Below are 25,214 nucleotides of genomic sequence, written 5' to 3'. Positions count from 1 at the left end.
CAGGTGACCTGGGCAAGGTCCGACCCTCCTCCACCCCGTCCCACCACCCAAGGGCCTTAGGCTTTGGGGGGCCCCGCCCAGCGTCTGCGTCTTCATTCAGGAGCACAGATGATTGACATTTCCTGAGCCCAATGAATGTCCAGATTCGTCCCAGCTCAGGTTCCAGCCCCTCCCACTTTGCCCCGACCCGCTCTATTACTGGGTTGAGCCGTAGGCAATTGCGGAAATTAAGCCAGTTTTGACCTACAAAAACGGCAGTTTAATATGGTTTGACCTAATCCTCCGCTGAGAAAGGTCTTTGGTGTGAACGGCATTTAAATATATAATAACTACTGCCAAAATAGGCCTCCAAAAAGGCTGTATCAATTTACACTTGAATAGAAGTATGTTTATTGCTTGCTGACACTTGCTAGGATCAATCGATTTATTTTTGTTCATTTAATGGTTGAAACACAAATGGCGTCTCGCTGACGTTTTAACCTGCATTGTTCTTTTCCCAAGTGAGGCTGAGTAGCAGGCTCTGTGTTCACATCCTCTGCCTATTTTTCTATCGCGCTCTTTGTGGATAAATTTCTCCCAGTCCTTTATATTTGTATTAAGGATTTAAAATGCAAATTCTGCGACTGAATACCTGGGCTCACATCCTGACCCCACCACTTCCTAGTTGTGTGACTTTGGACAAAATCCTTAACTCTCCTGTTTTCCCTTTATCAACTACAGAGTACGATAGTAATAGTACTTCCCCCATAAGGTTATGGGGAAGATTAAATAAAATAAAGCATATAAAAGGCAGTGACGGGCTTTATGTAAATGCCCAACAAATGTCATCTATTATTCTTGCTAATTGCACTTATAGTTTCAATCACCATCATACAGAAGGATTTAGCTTTGATGTAGTCAAATTTATCAATCTTCCGGGGGGGGAGTCATTTTGTGTCTTGTTAATGCACATCTTCTTTACCTAAAGCTTATAAAATATTTCCCCAAATCTCATACTTCTTTGAGATTTGGGGTAGGGAATCCTTTACAGGATATAAACACCTTAAACCTGCAGATCTCCTGGGTTGGAGACGCCTGCCCCTAAGTGGAAGGCAGGCATGCCTTCGCTCTCCAGATTAAAATCATTTCTGTGACAAGGTGGGAGTAATTAAGGAGCACAGGGTTCAGAGAAGGACTCTGTAAGCAGCTACCTGGATTTGAATCCCAGCTCTGTCACTTACCAGCTGTGTGACCTTCAGCAAGCCCCATAGCCTCTCTGTGCCTCAGGTTCATCATCCGTACAATGGGCATAATAATAATCCCTGCCTCGTGGGATTGTTGTGAGATTAAATGAGTTAATGTTATTAAGCCCTTAGACTAGCACCTGGCACACGGTGAGGTCCACATCAGTGTTCGTTTTAAATATTGTAAATCAGTTAACTAACTCCAGCAGCTTCTCTGTCCCATAGCGGTGGGGCGAGGGGTGTCTGACCACTGCTTCCCCCCACCTTCCACCCCACTCTTAGAGCTACACCGTGCCCTCTGAGTCATCGGTTTCCTCCAGTCTACCACCCTGCAGACAGCAGGGTGGGTCTTAGGGCCATTGCACGGTGACCCAGAAAGGTGAAAAGACTCACCTGAGGTCACTGGGGACAAGCCTGGTCGTCAGGCCTCCAAGCCCACTGCCCTTTCCACACACCTCTTTGGGCTGCTTCTGCAGAGAAACCCCTTCCCTTCATCCAACCTCAAACACACACACTCACACGCACACGCACATTCCCCACTACACACTCACAAGCACGTCCCCACGTTCACAGGCTTCCCCCCGCTCTCTCTCATACACACAAACTTCTCCCTCCCCACAACTCACTTATCAGGGGCCTTGTGGTCATAATCCTGTTCACCATGGTAAGAACCAGGGAAGGGAAATACTGACTCAGATTCCATTATCTGTTTAATCTAGAAGGTTGTGGGTATTGAACCGAGACACAGTCTCCCTTTGGCTACAATATGACTGGAAGGTAAGCACCAGCTGCCGGCCTCAGCCCCAAGACAGGAGCAATTGGAAAATACGGTGGTCTAACCAGTGATCTACCTCTTTTGCTCGGTGCCTCGGTTTACAGAACTGTGTACCCTTTTGCATGTTTTCAGCTGAGGCATTTTTATCGTAAGTTTAAATAGTTGAGAAGGATGTGATTTCCAGCATGATTGTATGTTTTAAACTATATTTTCATCCAAATCCTTAGGCTGCAGATTAAGCTCATTCAGTTTACGGGAAATGTCTACCATAAAGGCTTATGGGCAAAGCCAGTCCTCATTTGCCCAATCAGTAGGACAGATCAGACTGGTTGTCTGTAAGAAAGAGATTAAGAGCTTCCCTGGTGGCGCAGTGGTTGAGAGTCTGCCTGCCGATGCAGGGGACGCGGGCCATGGCTGCTGAGCCTGCGCTTCCAGAGCCTGTGCTCCGCAACGGGAGAGGCCACAACAGTGAGAGCCCCGCGTACCGCAAAAAAAAAAAAAAAAGATATTAAAATGTTGGCTTCATTTTTTTAGTTGAAATACATGTGTTGATACCCATCCCTAAGACAACCATCTCACTTCTGAATTCTCAATCGCAGATAAATAGTAGACTGTCACACACGAGCGGGACAGCTAGATAAGGCTTGGCGCCTTGCCATCCCCGGGTTTGTAGCCTGGAGGAAACATCCCCAATTGGTTTCTACCGATGCTCTCTCTGACCCGTTCCAGGGCCTCATCAACAGAAGCCAAACAGCCATGAGGGGTCCCTTTGTCTAGTACCCTGGAGGTTTCTATACCTAGTAAAACTCAGAATGGGGATAGGTGTATTTTCCTGCCAAAAATGGTGGACGGGAACTTCCTTGGTGGTCCAGCAGTTAAGACTCCACGCTCCCAATGCAGGGAGCCCGGGTTCGATCCCTGGTCAGGGAACTAGATCCCACATGCCACAACTAAGACCTGGCACAGCCAAATAAATAAATAAATATATGTTTTAAATGGTGGACAGGTGAGTATTAAAGAGGAGGTGGGAAAAAAAGAGCCAGATGCTTGTTCTCAGGCAGATCTATTTTAGGAAAGAAATATACGGGCTCGATCTGTACATGAATTCTCTCAAAACTGTAAAGAACACACACGTGTATCCTGTGTTGTGACAGTGTGTGCATACATGTGCGTGTGCATGTGTGTGTCGCCATCCAGACATTGGGGAAAAGTTAATGCCTTGCAACCCCAACCTTGGAATGGGAGGTGTGGCTGCTCCCCACTGCTGGAATGTAGGCCCCAGTGGGCCCAGACCCCACCTGAGCCCATGGGCGGGGTACGTGTCTCTGTCTACCTTTTTTAATTTTTTTTGGCTGCTCCTCGAGGCATGTGGGATCTTAGTTCCCCAACCAGGGATCGAACCCATGCCCCCTGCAGTGGAAGCCCAGAGTCTTAACCACTGGACTGCCAGGGAAGTCCACTGTCTGTCTGTCTGTGTCCTAGCGATCAGGTCCGTGAGAGGAAAGCACACGTCAGAAACTCTCAACCCCGGCTACAAAGCTGAGCTTAACAGATGTGAAGGATGAGTGAGCAACTCCACTCGGGAGGCTTTTCCAGCCCTGGCTCCCGTTGCTTCTTCCACAGCTCCTACCCTCAAACCCTAAGAGGCTGTTCAGGCACCAACCAGATCCCAGCCTGTGCTGCCTCCTTCTCCGACCCAGACTGTCCCTCCCACCCAAATACCACCCATCCTCTGTGCCAAGGGACTCAGGGAGGCTCAGCCTGGCACCCATTTCCCAGCAGCTGGAGATGGACACAGAGCAGGACCTGCTGAAAGACCCCCACCCAGCATGAGCCCAGGGCCCCAGGCTGGGGATTCCCTCCTTACCTGTCTGAAGCAAACCAGCATTGCTGTCACTGATCTGATAAAACTTCTGTACGTCCAGCAGAACTCCTGTGGGCGGAAGGACAGTGCTCAGGAAATGGGAAGTTGCCTGCCAGGCCTCTAAGGGCAGCTGCCCCTGCATTTGGGACAGGCCTGCAGCCGACCAGCACAGCACTGGTGTGGCACCCGGGCCCACTGTTCTCTTCCCCTCTCTCCCACACATGCACACAAACACATACACACACACACAGATACAGGAGCCAGCACATCCCAAAGGCACAGATATACACACACATTCATGCACAAGCATGACACTTAGTCATGCAGGCACACAGACATGCAGATCCACACCGCTGCATACAAACAGGCACACCCGAGGCACCGAGACATACACATACAGGAGCCTGCACTCACAGGCGTGTAAGCCCAGTCTCGTACACCCGGACATACGTACACTGAGATGTACACGTAAAGACACACGCACAGGCATGCATGCATTTGCATGTGTGCAGGGCTGCCATTCACGTCACAGTCATAGTGACGGCAGCCATTCACTTAGACTACAGTGTAAATGAATGTCCCTGGGATTGTGCAGCCCTGCTTGTATACACACTCCAGACATTCATAGACATACATACACCTGCATGAGCATGTACATGCAAAGGCATATGTGCCCTGGCCTGCACACATGCACACACAAGCATGTTCTTCCAGAGGCATGGACACACAAACATGGAATGCCCATGAGAGCTTCAGAGGGTCCCACTTAGGTCTGAACTCGGCCCCTGAGGGTGGCAGGCTCTTGCTCTGAAGCCCCTCCGAGAGATTGCTAGGCCGAAATCCCCTCAGCCCCTTGGTGGTACTCCAGAGTCAGTCACGGTCCCAGGCACCTGCTCATCTGAGCTGTGAGGCTCTGGCCCTGTCATCACTTTGATTGAATTATGAGATGGCTGAGGGCCCTCAGTATCACTGTCCCCATTATACAGATGGAGAAACAGAGGCTCCAGCCACCTACGGCTGTACAGCTGGAATTAGGGGAGCTGGGTCTACCCTCCCACCCAGAGTCACAAATGGAGCCCTGCAGAAACACCCCCACGATGGAGAAGAAAGCCCCACATCCACACCTGTGAGACCAGCCAGTGGGTGAAAAAGATGCAAGAAGCAGAGAAGCAAAGTGAGAGGGTTTTGTTCTGATATTCACTTTGTACCCAGTTGCCACAACGTCCAGATACCAATTGTATGTCTTTCCTTCCCTTTTAATACTTTTACTTACACGAATTAGACATATTCATTGGCAAGAGACAACACAGGTAAACAAAGAAAATGGCGAAGTAAAAATTCTCTATATTCGCACTCATTTGGGGGACTGGGACTCAGCCCCTTGTTTTGACTGCTCCTGGGCTCCCCACAGTCCTGCGCTGCTCTGTTTTTCTTGGCTGCGTTGGGTCTTCATTGCTGTGCGCGGCTTTCTCTTGTTGCGACGAGCTGGAGCTACTCTTCGTTGCGGTGCATGGGCTTCTCATTGCGGTGGCTTCTCTTGTTGTGGGGCATGGGCTCTAGGCACGTGGGCTTCAGTAGTTCTGGCACTCGGGCTCAGTAGTTGTGGCTCATGGGCTCTAGAGTGCAGGCTCGGTAGTTGTGGCGCACGGGCTCAGTAGTTGTGGCTCATGGGCTCTAGAGCGCAGGCTCGGTAGTTGCGGCACACGGGCTCAGTAGTTGTGGCTCATGGGCCCTAGAGCGCAGGCTCGGTAGTTGTGGCGCACGGGCTTAGTTGCTCCGCGGCATGTGGGATCTTCCCGGACCAGGGCTGAAACCCGTGTACCCCGCATTGGCAGGTGGATTCTTAACCACTGTGCCACCAGGGAAGTCCCAGCCTTGTTTTTATCTTTCCTCTGTCCCTCTGGCCTGCCAAAGACCTGCTTCACACCAGAGAATTCTAGTGGCTGACAATCACCTGCTCCAACCGTCCCCAGGCACTATGTGGGGTTTCGCTTCCCCTGGTCTCCCTCAGCCCAATAACCACAGCCTTGCTACTCACACAGCCAGAGGAATTCCCATCAGGGAAAGTGCCTCAGACCGGGAGGACTCAGGGACTGACAGCCCAGCCAGCGGCCTCCCAGGAAAGCAGGGATCCCAGCCTGCGGGGCTGAAAGAGCTCCACATGCCTGGTTGACCCCTCCTCTCCCCTTCATGCCCTCCACCCCCAGTCCAACTCATGCCTCCCCAGCTCCAGTCTAATCCTAGTGGTAGCCTCTGACTGACCTCCCCGTCTCCTCTTGCCTCCATCAGGGCCTCAACTCTGATTACAGTCTCCCCACTTGCTCCCCACGGCCTCAGCAGAAAGTGCAAGCTCCCAGCCTGGCCCCCAAGAAACCTATGATCCAGCCCCAAACACCCTTTTAGAATAAGTTGCCGCTTCCCCCAGCTCCTCTCCTGATCAGAGCATGCACTTTGGCCCCATGTGCTCTGGCTCACGCTGACCCCTCTCTCTGAACGCCCTTGCCTGACCCCATTCCCTGCTTTACCGATTTTTTCAGCCTTCAAGACCCAAACCATATGCCCCTCCTCTGTGAATTCTGTCGGAACCCTCAGTTTTTCATCCTGGGGCTGCCCAAATGATGCTCTCCCGAGTCTGTCCTGGATTAGAGCCCCTTCTACGTGTGTCCTGTATGCCTCTGAGCTCCTCGAAGACAGACACGCCCACTGGGTCTGGTGCTATCTGCAACCCCAGGCCCATTCATTCCACAGCTGCGAGCTGGTAACTGCTGAATCCATACCCTGGGCTCGGAGGAGGGCCCCGCCTGCTGCAATCACCTCCTCGGAGCTCCCCAGGCTCCTCTGTCCCTCTGCCCCATGAGGCTCATTCCTGAGTTCAGGAGCTACAAGGTTGACTTCCCCTCCCCTGGGTCCCCAAGGCCCACCAGAGGGTCCCCAAGGCCCATAGTGCTCAGTCAATCTTGAAGGAATCCGCGATCAAGAGAGAAAAGGCTGAATCTTGAATGAATGAATGGACAAATGAATAAGTGCATGAGTGAGTGACATGACGACACAGCAGGTTGAGCCCTGGGGCCTACAGGAAGGAAGGCAGAATGTGCAAAGTTTGCATGCAGCCTGATGCCCCAGAAACAACCAGCCAGCTAGTTCTTGCTTGGGAGCAGGGCCAGGCCACCCTGTCCTCCACGACCTCACCCCGACCTTCCACCCAGAACCACCAGACATTTGCCCGAGGCCCAGTCCTCCCTGCTGTCCTCACCCACCCACCATTGTGCACCCACACCTGGGTGCATATACAGTTTGGGGCTGGATTGGGAACTCATTTGACCCTCCCCCATTTCAGGCCAGGCTGAAACCAGGCCGGGGGTAAGAATAGCAGGGATGTGCTGCACAAGAAGAAAGTCTGCTGGACAGAAGCCCACTGTGGATACACAGCACCGGCTGGTGGCAGGGCAGCCAGCAGGTAGATGGGCAAGTGCCGCCCAGGATGCCCGTCCCCTTCCTCACCTGCAATGATGAACCAGTTCATGTAGTTCAGGAGGTTGATGTAGCAGAGCACGGCAGCAGCCACGTAAGCTCTCCAGCGGGGCAGGCTCCAGGGGGTGGGCGTGGATGGAGAGGGGCACGGACCCGAGCCCATGGCCCTTGAGTGCCCGCCTGGCCCCGGGGACCAGCCCTGAAGCCCCTCGGGCCCAGGTTCCCCGCACTCCGCGGACATGCCCCCAGCCTCGCCAGCCTGCAGCTCCCGTCCCGGGATGGGTGCTGGGGTAAAGACGCATCAGATCTGCACCAAGTCACTTCCTGTGGGCTCCCAGCCGCCCAACCTCAAAGCAGCTGCCCTAACCGCTCGGTATCTTACTGCAGGTCTCTACTGAGCCCAGTGCAGCCTCGAAGGTGAGATTTCACCATCCGCAGCCCCTGAGGCCTGCTGGGGGGAAGAGAGCTCCTGGCCTCACCACCCAGGGTGGCTGGTCCTTTTGACCTAGCCTGGGGCTATGGTAGCAGCCGTGAGAAAGAGAAGCTTTGCAGGACAGGAAATGAGACGAGTCTCCCAGAGTCCCACTCGCTGTGGGAAGGTCTGGCTGCCACACATGAGATGGGCTGTGAATGAGGGACTCGAACCCGGGTCAGATCAGGAAGGCTGGGTGTTGGCCAGGAGAGCGACACTGGACTGGACCGGAAGCGGAGGCTAACCTGCTCCTACGTAATGTCCTAACCGGAGAAACAAAGACAGCGAGGGGCGGCCGACAGGAAGGCAGCCTGTGGGCAAAACTCAACATTGGATGTGAAGTTTAGCGGGAGATTTTTGATGAGGGGAAAGATATTGGCATGCTCTTAAAGTGTCTCTTTACAGATTGTTTATTAGTAGCAGGTGGGGGGAAGGGTAACGATACAGGAGGAGAATCAGGCAACATCTTGACCAAAGGATTAAAATAGCATCACCAACGAGGGGCAGAATTCCCACCAGGAATGCATGACCCCAATCTAATCACGTGGAAACATCAGACAAACCCAAATGAGGGACACTATTTTTTTAATAGACTTTAGTTTTTAGAGCGGTTTTAGGTTCACAGCAAAACTGAGCAAAAGGTTAGGATTTCCCATTTACCCCTCTTTACTCTTTACTTCCACTTGCCCCACACACGCATAGCCTCCCCTATTATCAGCACCCCACTCTCCCGAGTGGGACATTTGCTTCAGTTGATGACCTTGACCCATCATTATCACTCAGAGTCCATAGTTTACATTAGGGTTCATTCTTGGTGTGGTACCTTCTATGGGTTTGGACAAATATACCACATGTACTCACCATTATAGTGTCACAGAATAGTTTTATTGCCCTAAAATCCTCTGTGCTCTGCCTATTCATCCCTCCCTCCCCTCATCCTCTGACAACCACTGATATTTTTACTGTCTCCATAGTTTTGCCTTTTCCAGAATGTCATATAGTTGGAATCTTACACGATGTAGCCCTTTTAGATTGGCTTCTTTGTCTTAGTCATTTGCATTGAAGTTTCCTCCATGTTGTTTCATGGCTTGAGAGCTCATTTCTTCTTCTTCTTTTTTTAAAAATGTATTTATTTAATTTATTTATTTTTGGCTGCACTGGGTCTTCATTGCTGCACGCGGCTTTCTCTTGCTGTGACGAGCGGGGGCTACTCTTCGTTGTGGTGCGTGGGCTTCTCATTGTGGTGGCTTCTCTTGTTGCGGAGCACGGGCTCTAGGGGCAGGGGCTTCAGTAGTTGTGGCGCGCGGGCTCAGTAGTTGTGGCTCACAGGCTCTAGAGCGCAGGCTCAGTAGTTGTGGTGCACGGGCTTAGTTGCTCCACAGCATGTGGGATCTTCCTGGACCAGGGCTCGAGCCGTGTCCCCTGCATTGGCAGGTGGATTCTTAACCACTGTACAGCATTTTAAATGCATTATCTCATTTGATCTCCCAACACCTCTATACGGTAAATACTGTCATTTCCTCCATTTCTGGGATGAAACTGAGACTCAGAGGGGCTTAAGTGAACTGCCCACAGCCACGGCTGGTACGGGAAACCAGATCTACCTGCCAGCAGCTCTTAGTCCGGCCCCAGCTGTCCAGCACTGCTTTATAGAGACCATGTAGGGAGACAGCTCTAGCCCCTGGCTCTCCAGCCACGCAGTGTTTGAAAGAGGAGGAGGCCCTGTGTCTAAAGGTTGTGCCCCTGAGTTAGAAACTATCCCATCCCCCTGCACCTGCTCCAGCAGTGAGGTCACTAGGGCTCTGTGCCCTGAGGCCTATCCCTGCAGCTTCGGCAGAAATAAGCCCCCTTGGTCTTCTGGCAAGTGAACCTGTCCAAAAGAACCAAGACCTTGGGGGAGAGAGGGCTCTTCCTCCCTGGCCTTCTTTCCAGAAAGTTAGGGGAAGGGAGCAGATGTTCTCTACTTCCTCATGGAGAAACAGGTCCAGGGAGGCAGCACACCACTCTGTATTGATACATGTGTGGCAGAGCTGGTGTGGTCCCAGGGCTCCTGGGCACCCCTGTGCGGACCTCTGCGGGCTCAAGTTCAGTTGGGCATCACTCCCTTATGTTTTGTGTCTTCCATCAGGAGCGCGTGTCTTGTTCATGGTTGTGTCTCCAGAGCCTAACCCAGGGCCTGGCACAAAGTAGGTGCTTTAATTAACTGTTGGACTAAGAAATGAATGGGTTCCTCTAAGCTTCAAGTCTGCTCATCTGTAAAATGAAGACCGAGATGCTTGCACCACGAAGAGTCAGCCAGAGCTTTCCCGGCATGGGCATCAGCCCAAAGGGCGAGTTTCCTTTCTCCTCTAGACTCTCATCTCTGTTCTGACCTCAAGCTCGGGGAGGGACCTGGGGACGAAAGATGTCCCTGGTGTGCGCCCCAGCTCACGGGCACCATGCCCCCAACTGCTTCCTTTTCAGATTCTGAAGAGCGCCTTGAGGCAAGGGAAGGGAGCAGGTCCTACCAGCCCAGGGCGCTGATGCAGGCGAGCAGGGCGCCATCATCGGCTGCCCCTTTGGAAGGTTCTCATTTCTTCTTAGTACTGCATAATATTCCATTGTCTGGATGGGCCGTGGTTTATCCATTCACCTCCTGAAGGGCATCTTGGATGCTTGCAAGTTTGGGCAATTATAAATAAAGCTGATAAAAAAACATCCATGTGCAAGTTTGTGTGTGGCCATAAGTTTTTAACTCCTTTGGGTAAACACCAAGAAGCACAATTGCTAGATCAGATGGTAAGAGTATAGAAGACTATTTTTTTTTAAAGGAACTGTATTATTCAAAATGTCAAGGTCACAAAAGACTAAGAAAGACTGAGGGATTGTTTCACATTAAAGGATATGAAAGAGATATGATAATTAAATGCAACATGGGATCCTGGACTGGGTCCTAAACTGGAGGAAGAAATGCATATTATTGGATCAATGGATAAAATTGGAATGTAGATGATAGATTAGGAAGAAATAGATCAGTGTTGAATTTACTGAAGTTGATGACTGCACTACGGTTATGTAAGTGAAATCCTTGCACTGAAGCATTTAGGGGTAAAGGGCCATCCTGTAAGCAACTTACATTCGAGTGGTTCAGGAAAAAAAAAAGAAAAAACAGATACAGCAAGAAAGCAAATGGGGCAAAATGTTAATAATAGATGAATTCGGGTAAAGATTGCTTGGGTTTCTTTGTACTATATTGTAATTTTTCTGTAAGTTGAAAGTTATTTCTAAATAAAAAGATAAACCACAAAATGACAAACAACTCAATTAAAAATGGGCAATGGAGCTTCCCTGGTGACGCAGTGGTTAAGAATTCGCCTGCCAATTCAGGGGACAAGGGTTCGAGCCCTGGTCTGGGAAGATCCCACGTGCAGTGGAGCAACTAAGCCTGTAAGCCACAACTACTGAGCCTGTATGCCACAACTACTGAAGCCCGCGAGCCTAGAACCCGTGCTCCGCAACAAGAGAAGCCACTGCAACGAGAAGCCTGTGCACCACAACGAAGAGTAGTCCCCGCTCACTGCAACTAGAGAAAGCCCGCGTGCAGCAACAAAGACCCAATGCAGCCAAAAATAAAATAAATAAATAAAAATTTTTAAAAATCTACAAACAATAAATGCTAGAGAGGGTGTGGAGAAAAGGGTACCCTCTTACACTGTTGGTGGGAATGTAAACTAATAAACTAATACAGCCACTATGGAGAACAGTATAGAGGTTCCTTTAAAAACTAAAAGTAGAACTACAATATGACCCAGCAATCCCACTCTTGGGTATATACCCAAATAAAACCATAATTCAAAAAGATGCATGCACCCGAATGTTCATTGCAGCACTATTTACAATATCCAGGACATGGAAGCAACCTAAATGTCCATCAACAGAGGAATAGATAAAGAAGATGTGGTACATATATACAATGGAATATTACTCAGCCATAAAAAGGAACGAAATTGTGTCATTTGCAGAGACGTGGATGGATCTACAGACTGTCATACAGAGTGAAGTCAGAAAGAGAAAAACAAATATCGTATATTAACACATATATGTGGAATCTAGAAAAATGGTATAGATGATCTTATTTGCAAAGCAGAAATAGAGACACAGACATAGAGAACAAACATATGGCCACCAAGGGGGGAAGGGGGGGGTGGGATGAATTGGGAGATTGGGATTGACATATATACACTATTGATACTCTGTATAAAATAGATAACTAATGAGACCCTACTGTATAGCCCAGGGAACTCTACTCAGTGCTCTGTGGTGACCTACATGGGAAGGAAATCCAAAAAAGAGGGGCTATATTTATACGTATAGCTGATTCACTTTGCTGTACAGCAGAAACCTACACAGCAGTGTAAAGCAACTATACTCCAATTTAGAAAAATAAGGTGAATCATAGAATGCCACATGACCCAGCAATTCTACTCCTAAGCATATGCCCAAAAGAACTGAAAATAGGGGCTCAAAGAAACACTGTCACATGAATGTTCATAGCAGTGCTATTCACACTTGCCAAAAGGTGGAAACAAATGTCCATCAACTGACAAATCAGTAAACAACATGTGGTGTATACCTGCAATGGAATGTTAGTCATCCATAAAGAGGCATGAGGTCCTGACCCACGTACAACATGGCTAAATTTCAAAAACACACTAAGTGAGAGGAGCCAGACACAAAAAGTCACACAATATATGATTCCATTTACATGAAATACCCCAAATAGTTAAGTCTATAGAAATAGAAAACAGATTAGTGGTTGCCAGGGGCTGAGAGGAGGGAATGCTTCGTAGGTACATAGGTCTCTCTCGCTTGGGGTGATGAAAATGTTTTGGGGACTTGATAGAGGTGATGGTTGCACAGTATAGTGAATGTAACAAATGCCACCGAATTGCATGCTTTAAAACGTTTAAAATTTTATGTTATGTGAATTTCACCTCAATTTTTTTTTTAAGTTAAAGCAAACAAACAAAAAACCAGTCTGGTGACATGGCAAGGAAACGAGCTTTGCCGTCTGACGAGCCTGGATTCGAATTCCGATTTTGCTTCTTCCTAGCTGTGTACCTTGGGCAAGTCCCCAGCCTCTCTGAGCCTCAATGATCTCATGTGTGATACAGAGAGAAGAATATGTGCTGGAGGGGTTAACTGTGAGGACGAACTGAGATAAGTACGCGTAACATTCCCGGCATAGAGCCTGGCACGTAGGAAGCATTCGGTGACAATTATTATTGTTATGACGATGATGGTGATGATATTGATGGTAGTGATTGGTCCTTGGCCTCTGCCATGCAGTCCAACCACAAACCCCATGTGGATGGTCTTTGTGAAACATAGGGAAGTTCAGAATCAGGCCTTTCAGCCTGAGCACACGCAGGCAGGCTGGCATCATGGCTAAGATCCTAACCCGGAGCCAGACTCACTACTCACTGACCCTTTGATCTTAGGCCAATCAACCTCTCTGTGCCTCTATTATCCCAACCATAAAATGGGGATGGGACTTCCCTGGTGGCGCAGTGGTTCAGAATCCACCTGCCAACGCAGGGGACACCAGTTTCAGCCCGGGAAGATCCCACATGCCGCGGAGCAACTGAGCCTGTGCGCCACAACTACTGAGCCTGCGTGCCCTAGAGCCCGTGCTCTGCAACAAGAGAAGCCACAGCAATGAGAAGCCTGCGCACCGCAACGAAGAGTAGCCCCCGCTCACCACAATTAGAGAAAGCCCGCACGCAGCAACGAAGACCCAACACAGCCAAAAATAAGTAAATAAATAAATTTATAAAATGGGGATAATGATAGTACATACCTTGTAGGGTTGTTGCAGCTTAAATGAGTTTGAAATGTGCCTAGAACTTTGCCTGGTGTTGAGGAAATGCTATGTTAGTGTTAAATAAAACAGGGTTTTCCCCGGCACACATAGATGAGACTTTGGTCTCAGCCCTGCCCTCAGGGCCGAGGAGTGACGGGCAGAGCTACACCCTCAAGTATGAGTGCATGAGTGAGAAACCAAGCCTGCAAGCACACACACACACTCACACTCATGCAAACTACACAAGAGCACTGTAGCTAGTGAACACTGAGACAGAGCTGCCCCCCATCCAGAGGCAGCTGCCCCAGATACGCTGGTCATGGTCACCCCTTTCCAGGTCCAGCCCTCACTATGCCAGCCCAGAATGCCACCCTGCCTTGGCTTTCAGAGCAAGGGAGCAGCTCAAGGAGTCAGAACCCCCGGGATTGGTCAAATCCAGGAGACTGGGTGTTGGCCAGGAGCACAGCATCAGAATACGACCGACTGCCTTGGACTCCTCGGCTTCCAAAGGTGGGTTCCTACCAGGGATTCAGGATTTGACCTCTAGAGGGGTTTTTTATGAAGAGGCGTTGCCCAAGAGGCATTTTAGGAATAAAACAGAAGAACATCACGTCCCAGGAGCAGGAGGCCGGCGTGGGGCAACACAGAGTCATGGATGACCACGTAGGAAGCCTGGGGTCCAACACTACGAGGGGCAAACCAGAGGCTTTCCCTCTCTGCGCCTCAACTACCCTATCTGAATGTTGGTAGCCATGGTGGTGGAGGGATTGGATGGCCCTAGAAGGTCCACTCAGCTTTGCAGTTTGTGTGTACGTCTCTCACTCTAAGGGATGGGAAGTAGGAGGTTTCAGGGTTGGTTAACTCAGTGGCACCATGGTCTATGGCCATACCACCCTGAACACGCCCGATCTCATCTGATCTCGGAAGCTAAGCAGGGTCGGGCCTGGTTAGTACTTGGATGAGAGAACTCAGTGGCACCATGATGTCATCGAAGACACCAGTGTTTTCCATCTTTCCTCTCTGAAGTCTTTATAGTGTTGGCCTTTGAGTACTTATCTATTGCTGTATAACAACCCCCCCCCCAAATGTATGGCTTTAAGAAACAATATTTATTATCCCTCACGGCTTCAGTGGGTCAGAGCAGCTTACTGGGGGTTCTGGCTCAGTCTCCCATGTGGTGCAGTGAGATGTCACCTGGGGCTGTGCTCATCTGAAGGCTTGACTGGAGCTGGAGGGTCCACTTCCAAGGACCCCCATTGTTCACCCACATGGCTGGCAAGTCGGCACTGGCTGTTGACTCCTCTCTGCAGATCTGCCTGAGTGTCCTCACGGTGGGGTATGTGTCCTCACAGTGGGGTATGTGTCCTTACAGTGTGGTGGCTTGCTCCCTCCAGAGGGAGCAATCCAATAGGGACCAGGGCAGAAACTTCAATACCTTTCACAATCTAGCCCTCTAAGTCTGCATTCTGCTGTATTCTAATCGGTCACATAGGCCAGCCCTGATTCACTGCACGAGAGGACTACACAAGGGCATGGAAACCAGGAGGCAAAGCTACCTGGAGATCTTCTTGAAGGCTGGCTACCTCAGCCTTCGTCTGCAGGTTTGCCCTCTCACATATAAGAAGGAAGATTTCTTTTCTTTTTTTAAAGATTTTTTTGATGTGGACCATTTTTGAAGTCTTTATTGAATTTGTTACAATACTGCTTATGTTTTAGGTTTTTTGGCCGAGAGGCATGTGGGATCTTAGCTCCCTGACCAGGAATCAAACCCGCACCTCCTACATTGGAAGGTGAAGTCTTGACCACTGGACGGTCAGGGAAGTCCCAATAAGGAAGATTTCTCCTGAAATATATTCATGTGTGTTTATCAGAGAGGAAAATCTTCCCCAGAAATCCCCCAGCCAGCATCCCCTCAAGACCCTCCAGCCAGGTTTGAGCCAATGTCTGTGACCCAGCTGCAAGAGAAGCTGGGAAGGTGGGCCCCGTGGGAGGCTGCCTCCGTTAGTAAAGAAGAAGTAGGCAAGTAGCCGTTGTGTGAGCAAACAACATCTTTCACAGAAAGCTAACCACTTCGGTGCCCTACAAGAGGAAGTGACCACACTCCCAGGATAAGGGGGTGTCAGGTGACCCTTTATATTTGGAAGGTTTAAACAAGCCCCTGGTGTGGGTTCCCAAGGAGAAAAGGAAATACTGTCCTAACCTGGGGCTCCTGAAGCTAGCGGGCACACTAACTAGGGGGAAGTGTACAGGAAAGAGAGCTGCTACGCACTGAGAGCCACAGGCTTGGGATCTCAAGCCTGCAAGCCCCTAGCTGAGTTTAGCCGGTTTTCAAAAGGACACAACAGCATCCTTCACCAGCAAGTCCTATGGACTGGTTGGGATCAGGCTCCAATAGTGACACCATGTGGCCATAAGAAGCAACAGCAGTCATGAACTATTCCAGGCATAGTATAAACCCCCAAAGTTCATGGATAATTCAGGGTGGTCTAAAGATCCTGGATTTCTTGCTAATGAGACACATGCAATCATGAGTGATTAACTGGGAAAATAAGAGCTGTGATTATATTGTATCCCACATTATGGAACCGACCTTTTTTTTTTTTTCCTGTACGCGGGCCTCTCACTGCTGTGGCTTCTCCCGTTTTGGAGCACAGGCTCCGGACGCGCAGGCTCAGCGGCCATGGCTCACGGACCTAGCCGTTCCGCGGCATGTGGGATCTTCCCGGACCGGGGCACGAACCCGTATCCCCTGCATCGGCAGGCGGACTCTCAACCACTGCGCCATCAGGGAAGCCCAGAACCGCCCATTTTTATAAAGCATATACCCAGGGCAAAAGTATAGAAGCATATATCCCAAAGAGTTAACAGTATTTACCTCAGGCTCCTAGAATTATAGGTACTTTTTTTCCTTTCTTTTTTTTCTTTTTTCTTTACTTTCCAATAGTAATAATAGCAAATATTAAATAGTACTCACCATGTGCTGGACCCTGCCAACTACCTGTGAATTGGGTATGATAACTATACTTATTTTTTAGAATCAGAAACAGCCCCAAAGGGGCTAAATAACTGTCCCACCTGGTTCTGAACTCTGTGCTCCTCTCCTTTTTGCTATACTATCTTTTTCTTTTTTTTTTTTTTGGTCATGCTTACGGGATCTTAGTTCCCCAAAAAGGGATTGAACCCAGGCCCCAGTAGTGAAAGCACTGAGTCCTAACCACTGGAACACCAGGGAATTCCCTGTACTACCTTACTGTCTCATTTGTATATACTAAATTTTCTGCAGTATCTCACTTACATAATAATATTAAAAAAGAAAAAGTAGTGGCCTGTGTAGTTTTTATGATCACACCAAAAAATAATGCTATGAAACAAAACAAGATAAACATGACCGACCATGTGCTATACCTGTGGCTGAGGCAGGGTCAGGGCTGCCGGTGCTGCATGGGTGCAGCTACACCAGAAAGGTCAGGATTTTGTGACTGCAGAAGCCCACTTCCCCTCTTCACCTGGGCTCCCCTGTTTTGTTTTTTTTCTTTTTTGGCCATACCACAAGGCTTGCAGGATCTTAGATCCCCACTAGGGATCAAAGCTGGGCCCTAACCACTAGACCTCCAGGGAATTCCCTGGGCTCTCTTGATTTGGTAGCAATTTTGAAAATTCCTCCTTTCCCTTGGAAGCTATGAATACAAGGACTAGCAGTTAATAGGGACCTAGCCCTGGTGAGTGGTGGGCCCGAACTGGGGGCAGGGTGAGGCTGAGGGAGGCTGCCAAACTAAAGGGAAGATGGGAAAAGAGAAGGAAAGGAAGAAAGAGAGAGGGAAAGAGGAAGTGGGCAGAGACAGATGAAAAAAAGGAAGGGAATTTTCTAAACTTTCCCCATCCCCGGCTCTCAGTGTTCCCTGAGCTTTCAATATCCACCCATTGGGCTCATGATACCACCTCCTACTGGTGTTTCCAAACTCTACTCAGAGGTCACCTCCTCCAGGAAGCCTGCAGGCTTGGCTGAGTACTTATCTTTATCCTGAAACTTACTGCTCGTTATTGGGATTTTCTCTCTTTCCCATGAGTCAGTAAGCCCCTTAAAGGAAAGGCACTCTTTCTGCCTCCTCCAGAGTCTGGCCCAGGCCTTAAACAGAGCAGCAAGACAGAATGGATGTTCTGAATGAGTGAATGAAACATGCTTCTTAGGCGACCAGCTGCACCAGCCTGGGACTAATTATTTTCAGCAGAGGTATTTCTTTTTTGTTTGTTTTTTTAAATTTATTTATTTATTTATTTATTTATTCTTATTTTTGGCTGTGCACTGGCTTTCTCTAGTTGTGGCGAGCGGGGGCTACTCTTCATTGGGGTGCGTGGGCTTCTCATTGTGGTGGCTTCTCTTGTTGCAGAGCATGGGCTCTAGGCGTGTGACCTTCAGTAGTTGTGGCACATGGGCTCAGTACTTGTAGCTCGCAGGTTCTAGAGCGCAGGCTCAGTAGTTGTGGTGCACGGGCTTAGTTGCTCTGCGGCATGTGGGATCTTCCCAGACCAGGGCTCAAACCCATGTCCCCTGCATTGGCAGGGGGATTCTTAACCACTGAGCCACCAGGGAAGCCGCTCAGCTGAGGTATTTCTGTCACTCCAGCCTTTACTAGCAAATAGCTAGAACTCTGTCCCCTTTTGAAAACATGACCCAACACACTTCTTTGGGGATCATGCAGAGGGTGGCGTGCTTGTGCACAGAATGTTCTCTCAAGTATAGGGCACCTAGGAGCTCTCTGCACACAAGGACACCTCTCTGTGGGGCTTCCGGCAGCCCTGGGGAAGCAATCCCTGTGCTAGTGTTCACAGCTCCCTTCCCTTTTGGTGTGGACCAGGATCTGAGGAGTGGAGCACAGCCTAAGTGGTTGCCTGAGCTGTACACGGCACCAGGGACTTCCCTGGTGGTCCAGTGGTTAGGACTCTGCGCTTCCACTGCAGGGGGCACGGGTTTGATCCCTGGTCAGAGAACTAAGGTCCCACCTGCCACATGGTGCAGCCAAAAATAAAAATAAAAAGTTAAGCTGGAGGCCCTGACTCTCTTGTTATTTAGAGCAATTTATTTTCCAGGGGCCAACCTAGACCCTCATGCAAAAAGACGCCTTTCTTCCCCATGTATTCAAGCATAACTGAAAGCGACAGGAGGACAAGCTGCGTCATGACTCCCAATGAAAGCATTTGGAGACCCAGGGACTTGAAGCTCGGGTTCTAGTTCCAGCTCTGCCTCTAGGTGTCCCGTGTCCAGCCGTAACACTCACACCACCAAAGAGAAGAAGGAGTTCCTGGCTCCTGGCTCCACGCGAGACTACCCCACCACCAAGCCACTGGAGAGAGGAGGCCTTCATAGCTGCCCAAGAGAACAGACACTGCAGCAGGCAACTGCCTCACTCTTGACCACATTCCCCTGGCAACTAAGGGGGCAAGGAGCCCATGGTCCCCACACCAAGCAGCTTGAACTAATTATCTGTTGCTGCTTAGCAAATTATGCCCAAATTTTATGGCTTAAAACAATAATAATATTTTTAATTATAAGAATTATACACGGGGGGCTTCCCTGGTGGCGCAGTGGTTGAGAATCCGCCTGCCGATGCAGGGGACACGGGTTCGTGCCCTGGACCGGGAAGATCCCATGTGCCGCGGAGCGGCTGGGCCCGTGAGCCATGCCCGCTGGGCCTGAGCGTCCGGAGCCTGTGCTCCTTAACGGAAGAGGCCGCAGCAGTGAGAAGCCCGTGTACCACAAAAAAAAAAAAAAAAAAAAAAAGAATTATACACGGGACTTCCCTGGTGGCACAGTGGTTAAGAATCCGCCTGCCAATGCAGGGGACACAGGTTTAATCCTGTTCTGGGAAGATCCCACATGCCGCAGAGCAACTAAGCCCGTGAGCCACAACTACTGAGGCCACATGCCACAACTACTGAAGCCTGCGTACCTAGAGCCCATGCTCCGGAACGAGAGAAGCCACCACAATGAGAAGCCCGCGCACTGCAATGAAGAGTAGCCCCCACTCGCCGCAACTAGAGAAAGCCTGTGCACAGCAACAAAGACCCAACACAGCCAGAAATAAATAAAATTTTAAAAAAATAATAATTATACACCATGACCAAGCAGGATTTATTGTAGGGATGCAAGGTTGGTTTAATATCTGAAAAATCAATTAATGTAATATATCACATCAATAAACAAAAATCATATGATCTCAATGGATGCAAAAAAAAAAAAGGCATTTAACAAATCCCATACCCTTGCCTGATTAAAAGCACTCAAATTAAGAATAGAATGGAACTTCCTCATTCTGAAAAAGGACATCTATGGAAAATCCACAACTGACATACTTAATGGTAAATGACTGGATGTTTTTCCCTACGATCAGGAATAAGACCAGAATGTCTGCTCTCACCACTTCTACTTAACATTTCAGTGGAGGTTGTAGTCAGGGCAATTAGTTAAGAAAAAGAAATGAAAGGTACCCAGATTGGAAAGGAAGAATTAAAACTATTTCTAGTCACAGATGATATGATCTTTTATATGGAAAACCCTAAGGAATCCACTAAAGGACCTTTAGAACTAATAAATGAGTCCAGCAAGTTTACATTGTATTTCTATACACTTGGAATGAACAATCCAAAATGAAATGATATATCAACTATATCTCATTTTTTTAATTTTTTAAAAGAATTTTAAAAAAGAATAACCAAATGAAATTGAGAACAATTCTGCTCACAATAGCCTCAAAAAATAAAAAAAACAAAATAAGACACAAATGAACCTATCTGTGAAACAGAAACAGAATCACGGACAAAGAGAACAGACTGGTGGTTGCCAAGGGGGAGGGGGTTGGGAAAGGGATGGATTGGGAGGTTGGGGTTAGCAGATGGAAGCTTTTATATATAGAATGGATCAACAAGGTCCTACTGTATAGCACAGAGAACTGTATTCAATATCCCATGATAAACCAGAACGGAAAAGAATATTGAAGAAAGAATGTATAGAGACTTCCCTAGTTGTCCAGGGGGTAAGACTCTGAGCTCCCAATGCAGGGGGCCCAGGTTCGATCGGGAATTAGATCCCGCATGCATACCACAACTAAGAGTTCACATGTCTCAACTAAAAGACCCCACGTGCCACAACTAAGACCCATTGCAGCCTAAATAATAAATAAATAAAATTAATATTTTTTAAAAAAGAATGTATATATGTATAACTGAATCACTTTGCTATACAGCAGTAATTAACACAACATTGTAAATCAACTACTTCAATTAAAAAAAAAAAGTCACCCAGTCACTCTCTGTCCCAGCTTCATAGTTGAATGCTCTGCATGGCTCCTATCACTGTCTGCTAGTTGTTTTTTATTTTTTTTTAATACCTTTATTGGAGTATAATTTCTTTACAATGTTGTGTTACTTTCTGCTGTACAACAAAGTGAATCAGCTATATGTATATATATATATCCCCATATCCCCTCCCTCTTGCGTCTCCCTCCCTCCCACCCTCCCTATCCCACCCCTCTAGGTGGTCACAAAGCATTGCGCTGATCTCCCTGTGCTATGCAGCTGCTTCCCACTAGCTATCTATTTTACATTTGGTAGTGTATATATGTCCATGCCACTCTCTCACTTCGTCCCAGCTTCCCCAGATTTTTTTTTTTTTTTTGATGTGGACTATTTTTTTAAAGTCTTTATTGATTTTGTTACAATATTGCTTCTGTTTTATGTTTTGGTTTTTTGGCCTCGAGGCATGTGAGGTCTTAGCTCCTCGACCTGGGACTGAACCCACACCCACTGCATTGGAAGGCAAAGTATTAACCATTGGACCACCAGGGAAGTCCCTGATAGTTTTCTTGTTTGTTTTCTTTCTTTCCCACCGTGCAGTGCGTCTTAGCAGCTGCTGCTGTCACTAGTACCTGGCACTCATGCTGGGCTCATTCACATTTTAATAAAGAAGGGAGTGAATTGCTGTGTCACTTCTGGTAGGTCAGTGCTCTTCTCTGAACTTTCTCCATGAAATAAAGTTATGTGACTGGATAAGCTCTTTGCTTCTGAGGATCAATCAGCCTTTAAGGCAAATCAGAGTTATGACGGTCAGTGACCACCAGGTGTTGCTAAAGATAACTTCTTTGCTAAGAGTCAGATCCATGGCAGGGTAGTTCCAAGGCTGGACAGGAGGGCTAAACGGTCAGCTCACCACTATGAGGGTCTCCAAGAACACCTGGAGTCAGCACATGCTTACTAGAGGCAGGGGTCTCCAGTGACTCAGCCAGCCAGGCAAAGGCCCTGGGGCTGGGGCCTCAGTCTTCCCATCTGTCCATTGGGTGTAGACTCATTGTCCAGGTTCTAATTCAAATCCTTCTTCTGTAGCAGAATTGAGGTGGGAGGAAAGGAAAATGGAAAAGGGGAAGAGGGTACCCTTTTCCTCCTTCTTCTGCTCTCAGGGGCCCTTCTCTTGGGACAGGGACATGTCTTTCCCAGGGTGCGCTCAGGGTGCCCACACATTCAACAGGAAATCTCCTGTGACAGTGTGACTTCATTATCACCATGTCTGCGATGAGGCAGAAACAATCATGTTCCACAGAATTCCTCTTGTGTGAGTTGGGGAGATCCTGGAGGAGGAGGGGAAGTGTATTTTTCTAAACCAACAAATGTTAAGTCCATTAGTAGTCAGGGTTCAACAAACACAGGCCACCAACCAGTTTTGCTAACAGGTCAGAGTCTGCAGACCCCTGGTTTAGAGGAAACCCTGTAAGGAGCCGCTTGGGGTCCCAGGCATCTATGAAACAGAAGAGCCTCAGGGAGAGGCACTGACCTGTGCAAGGTCTGCACTTTCTTCCTTCCGATAAAACACACACACAGAATAGGCTCAACACACTGCTATGAGTGTTGAGTCCAGGGAGAGATCAGTTTGGGTTCTGGGAGAGGAAGGAGAGAGGCAACCAGAGACAAGAGGAAATGCCTGGGGCTTGGGGGTGACTCTTCAAGTCCCCAAGTTTTGGGACTTCTCTGTGGTCCAGTGGTTAGGACTCTGTGCTTCCACTGCAGGGGGTATGGGTTCAGTCCCTGGTCGGGGAACTAGGATCCCCACATGCCGCGTGGTGTGGGCCCCCCCACCAAAAAAGACCCCAGATCTTCAGTGAGAATGAATTTTTCTGCACACATCCAAGTGGTCAAAATGGTTAACGCGAGAGGGGTTATGCCTCTTGCCAGAACGCTCATCCTCATCCTGATTCGATCCAGCCCCCAAAGAGAAGGGGGGCATCCTTTCAGGGGTATATTCAGACCCAGGACTGATGAAAGACTTGGGAACACAGCCTCCTGCTCCTTGTCAAACACCCATGGGCAAGAGGGGAGGAGCTGAGAAAAGGGAACCCTCTTGCACTGTTGGTGGGAATGTAAACTGATACAGCTACTATGGAGAACAGTATGGAGGTTCCTTAAAAAACTAAAAATAGAACTACCATACGACCCAGCAATCCCACTCCTGGGCATATACCCTGAGAAAACCATAATTCAAAAAGAGTCATGTACCACAATGTTCATTGCAGCTCTATTTACAATAGCCAGGGCATGGAAGCAACCCAAGTGTCCATCAACAGATGAATGGATAAAGAAAATGTGGCACATATATATATATATATATATATATATAATGGAATATTACTCAGCCATAAAAAGAAACGAAGTTGAGTTATTTGTAGTGAGGTGGATGGGCCTAGAGACTGTCATACAGAGTGAAGTAAGTCAGAAAGAGAAAAACAAATACCGTATGCTAACATATATATATGGAATCCAAAAAAAAAAAAAAAAGGTTCTGAAGAACATAGGGGCGGGACAGGAATAAAGACGCAGACGACATAGAGAATGGACTTGAGGACACAGGGAGGGGGAAGGGTAAGCTGGGACGAAGTGAGAAGAGAGTGGCATGGAGTTATATATACTACCAAATGTAAAATAGACAGCTGGTGGGAAGCAGCCGCATAGCACAGGGAGATCAGCTCGGTGCTTTGTGACCACCTAGAGGGGTGGGATAGGGAGGGTGGGAGGGAGATGCAAGAGGGAGGGGATATGGGGATATACGTATATGTATAGCTGATTCACTTTGTTATGAAGCAGAAACTGACACACCAGTGTAAAGCAATTGTACTCCAATAAAGATGTTAAAAAAAAAAAAGGCAGAATACAACTATACTCCAATAAAATCTAAAAAAAAAAAGAAACCCACACACTTCAACTAAAGTCACAACCAAAGGGTGGGGTGGTAAGGGGGGGCAGAATACAGCAAAGGCGAATTTACATCTATATCTATCTAATCAGCTTTATTGATATATAATTCACATACCACACATTCACCCATTAAAATTGTACAGTTCAATGGTTTTTAGTCTTTTCAGAGTTACGCACCATCACCACGATCAACTTTAAAACACTTCCTCAGGGAGTTCCCTAGTGGCCTAGTGGTTAGGATTCTGGGCTTTCACTGCTGTGGCCCAGGTTCAATCCCTGGTTGGGGAACAGAGATCCTCCAAGCTGTGCAGCGCAGCCAAAACATAAAAATAAAAATAATAATTATAGTAATAAAACACTTCATCAGCACAGAAAGAAACCCTGTACCCATGAACAGTCACTCCCCATTTTTCCCCAGCTTCTCCCCTTTACCCCCCACCTCAGGCCTGGCAACCACCAGTCTACTTTCTGTCTCTGTGGATTTGCCTGTTCTGGACATTTCATATGAATGGAATCATACGTTGGCCTTTTGTGTCTGGCTTTGTTCACTGAGCACAGTGTTTTCAAGGTTCATCCATGTCATCACGTGGATCAGTACTACATTCCTCTTTATGGCTGAATAATATTCCGTTGTAGGGATCCACTATGATCTGTTTATGCATTCATCATTGATGGACATCGGGGTTGTTTCCACCTTTTGGCTATTATGAGTAATGCTGTTGTGAGAATTCATGTACAAGTTTTTGTGTGAACCTATGTTTTCAATGTATTGGGTATATACCTAGAAGTGGAATTGCTGGATCAAATGGCAGCTCCATTTTTAACAGCTTGAGGAACTGCCAGACTGTTTTCCACAGCAGCTGCACCATTCTACGTTCCCACCAGCAACATGCGAGTGTTCCAATTTCCCCACATCCTTGCAAACATTTGTTGTCTGCCTTTTTGATTCTAGCCATCCTAGTGGGTGTGAAGTAGTATCTTACTTACTGAAGTTTTTTTTTTTTTTCTTCAAATGCTTGGCTTTTTATTTATTTATTTATTTTTGGCTGTGTTCGGTCTTCATTTCTGTGTGAGGGCTTTCTCTAGTTGTGGCAAGCGGGGGGCCACTCTTCATCGCGGTGTGCGGGCCTCTCACTATCGCGGCCCCTCTTGTTGCGGAGCACAGGCTCCAGACGCGCAGGCTCAGTAGTTGTGGCTCCCGAGCTCTAGAGCACAGGCTCAGTAGTTGTGGTGCACGGGCTTAGTTGCTCCGCAGTATGTGGGATCTTCGCTGACCAGGGCTCGAACCCGTGTTCCCTGCATTAGCAGGCGGATTCTCAACCACTGTGCCA

The 25,214-nt window shown here is 48.3% G+C and overlaps 1 protein-coding gene and 1 pseudogene across 4 annotated transcripts in view; one reads left to right on the top strand and one right to left on the bottom strand.

The window, feature by feature from the left end:
- Nucleotides 1-25,214, bottom strand: part of SPNS3 (SPNS lysolipid transporter 3, sphingosine-1-phosphate (putative)) — a 69,854-nt gene that overhangs the window by 37,537 nt on the left and 7,103 nt on the right. For all 4 annotated transcript variants that reach the window (XM_059998112.1, XM_059998109.1, XM_059998110.1 and 1 more), the window contains one exon: nt 3,866-3,931. In XM_059998112.1, the coding sequence (XP_059854095.1) occupies nt 3,866-3,931 (66 nt within the window). The remainder of the gene's footprint in view (nt 1-3,865; nt 3,932-25,214) is intronic.
- On the top strand, nt 14,524-14,641 carry LOC132415564 (5S ribosomal RNA; annotated as a pseudogene).

This window comes from Delphinus delphis, chromosome 19, assembly GCF_949987515.2.
Source record: "Delphinus delphis chromosome 19, mDelDel1.2, whole genome shotgun sequence".
Taxonomy (NCBI): domain Eukaryota; kingdom Metazoa; phylum Chordata; class Mammalia; order Artiodactyla; family Delphinidae; genus Delphinus; species Delphinus delphis.
Note: the sequence above shows the minus strand (reverse complement) of the source record. Positions and strands in the feature narration are given on the sequence as shown.